We start from the raw sequence: 2,368 nt of genomic DNA on the forward strand, positions 1-2,368 counted from the left end.
GTTTAAATATTTTTTATTTTTAATAAAAATTAATTTAGTTTATTTAATTTAATTAATTTAAAATAGTTTTAAATAGTTTTCTTTTGCCATGCTAAGGGATTTATTTCATGGTCTTGTACAGGCTGGATGGGTCTTTGGGATATACCCCCCAGTACTTTTAAATTTCACTGAGAATGTCATACATGTATACAATGTATTTTGGTCGTATCTGTACTCATTTCCACTCCAACTCTTCCCAGACTCTCCTACAGCATCTCTCTCTCTCTCTCTCTCTCTCTCTCTCTCTCTCTCTCTCTCTCTCTCTCTCTCTCTCTCTCTCTGTGTGTGTGTGTGTGTGTATATGTGTATTGATAGCCCTCTTGAGTCCAATTAGTACTTCCAGTATGCTATGGGTCTCTAGGGCTGACCACTGAAGTATGGGGAGTCTACCAGGGGCCATACCACTAAGGAAAATGGATTCTTCCTCAGCAGCCATCAATAGCTCCTTAGCTATGGGAGGAGTCTTGTGAATCCCTCCCACATCCATGCTAGAACGTTTACTGGCTTGGTCATCTGTAGGCAACCACAGCTGTTGTGAGTTCACGAGTGCACTGGTCCTGTCATGTCTTGTAGACAGTATTTCATAACAGACCTCCCCATCCTTTGACTCTTACAGTCCTTCTGTTCCCTCCTCCATGATGTCATCTGACCCTTGGTGAAAAGGGAGGTGATATTAGAGTGGAGCACCCCACAGTCATGTGTTCTCTGCATTTTGACCAGTTGAGTCTCTATATTAACCTCTACCCACAGCAAAAAGCTTATGGAGCTATCACATAGTATTTGGAGACATTTATGGTTGTCACAACTAGGAGGTGATGTTAGCACTAATAGATGGAGATCAGGGTTCTTCTCATAACATCCAATTTATCAACACGGAGGACAGATTCCTCTATGTCTGGCAAAGAAAGATCCCGGTCCAAATTTCAGTACTACAGACTGCTGTACTACAGAAACCCTGCAGTTTTGGTCTCAAAGAAACACAGATGTGGGAAGTGGGGACCATCGGGTACCCCAGAGATAAATTTCTTCACCCAGTATTAATACTGAGGTAGGGGTATGTGTGTGTGTGCGTGCAAAATCCTGAAGAGTTTTCAGGTAGGAAACCCTAAGCCATTTATTCTCTATATCAGAGGTTTCAACATCAGTATGGTTGACATTAAGGGCCAGATTCTTCACTGAGTGGGTAGTACACATTGTAAGATTTTATTAGTCTTGCAGTTTCTGCTCATCAGAAGCTTATAGAAACAGCAGGACAGATTTTTTTGAAATAGTCAAATGCGTAGATGCCAATTAATGGTTGCCAGGGGCTAGAGGAGAAATTTGGAATAAATTGTTCACTGGATGTAGCATTCTTGTTAAATATTTTCTATTACACTTTTAATTGTAAGCGTTTGTGTGTTGGTGTGCACATGTCATAGTACCCTTGTGGAGGTCAGGAGAACTTTCTAGAGTTGGCTCTCTCCTTTTACCTTGGGGGTCACAGAGCTTGAACTCAGTTTTTCTGGTCTTGGCAGCAGATCTTTTTACCTGCTGAGTCATCTGGCCAGCTCTCTATCATTACCTTTTTGGCTGCTATAAAAGCTTAGGAAGTAGATAGTAGTGATGGTTACACACAATGGTGAGTGCAAAAAGCCAGTGGGCGGTAAAGGGTTGAAATGTTTTTAAATTTGTAGGGGGGGTGATAGTGTGTGGGGGTGGTGGGTGGCAGGGAGGGCAGAATATCCCTCAGTTGATGATCGACATCTTAGTCAAACATGAATATATAGTGTGGCATCTATACATAATGTGCTATAAGTGATAATTGAATTTTGAAATAGAAAAAAATTAAAAGATTTAAGAACATCCTGCACAAGATCAAGCCAGTAAGTTTCCAGCATGGATGGCTGTGAAGGCCCCAACTACAAGCTGAGGAACTATTTGCAGTTAATAGGTGATGGGGGTTATTTTTTCTTTGGGAGTGTAGCCACTGGTAAGTTCTCTGGTGGGTGATCCCACATCAATCCACATATGCACAGCCAATGGTTTAAGAAGTGATTTTTTACAAAAATTCCCACTGATGAGGCTGATGAGATGGCTCAATGGGTAAGGGTGATTTCAGACAAGCCTGATATCCTGGGTTCAGTCCCCAGGACCTACAGGATGATGGGAGAGAACCAACTTTTGGAGGTTAACCCCTGACCTCCACATGTATGCTGTGGAGTGTGTGTGTGTGTACGCATGCGTACATGCGTGCCCCTTCATACATTGTTTTTGTTGACTTGTCTTGCCCCCATCTGTTCACAGAACTTGCTGATATGACTCGTCTTCTAGCTGCTTGCTCTAGGGACTC

The 2,368-nt window shown here is 42.2% G+C and overlaps 1 protein-coding gene across 1 annotated transcript in view; it reads right to left on the reverse strand.

Moving 5' to 3' along the window:
• Positions 1–863: 863 nt before the first annotated feature.
• Fcar (Fc alpha receptor) overlaps positions 864–2,368 on the reverse strand; it is a 25,221-nt gene continuing 23,716 nt past the window's right edge. The window contains exon 9 of the mRNA XM_059253634.1: positions 864–934. Coding sequence (XP_059109617.1) covers positions 864–934 — 71 coding nt within the window. The remainder of the gene's footprint in view (positions 935–2,368) is intronic.

Source organism: Peromyscus eremicus, chromosome 1 (assembly GCF_949786415.1).
Source record: "Peromyscus eremicus chromosome 1, PerEre_H2_v1, whole genome shotgun sequence".
NCBI lineage: Eukaryota > Metazoa > Chordata > Mammalia > Rodentia > Cricetidae > Peromyscus > Peromyscus eremicus.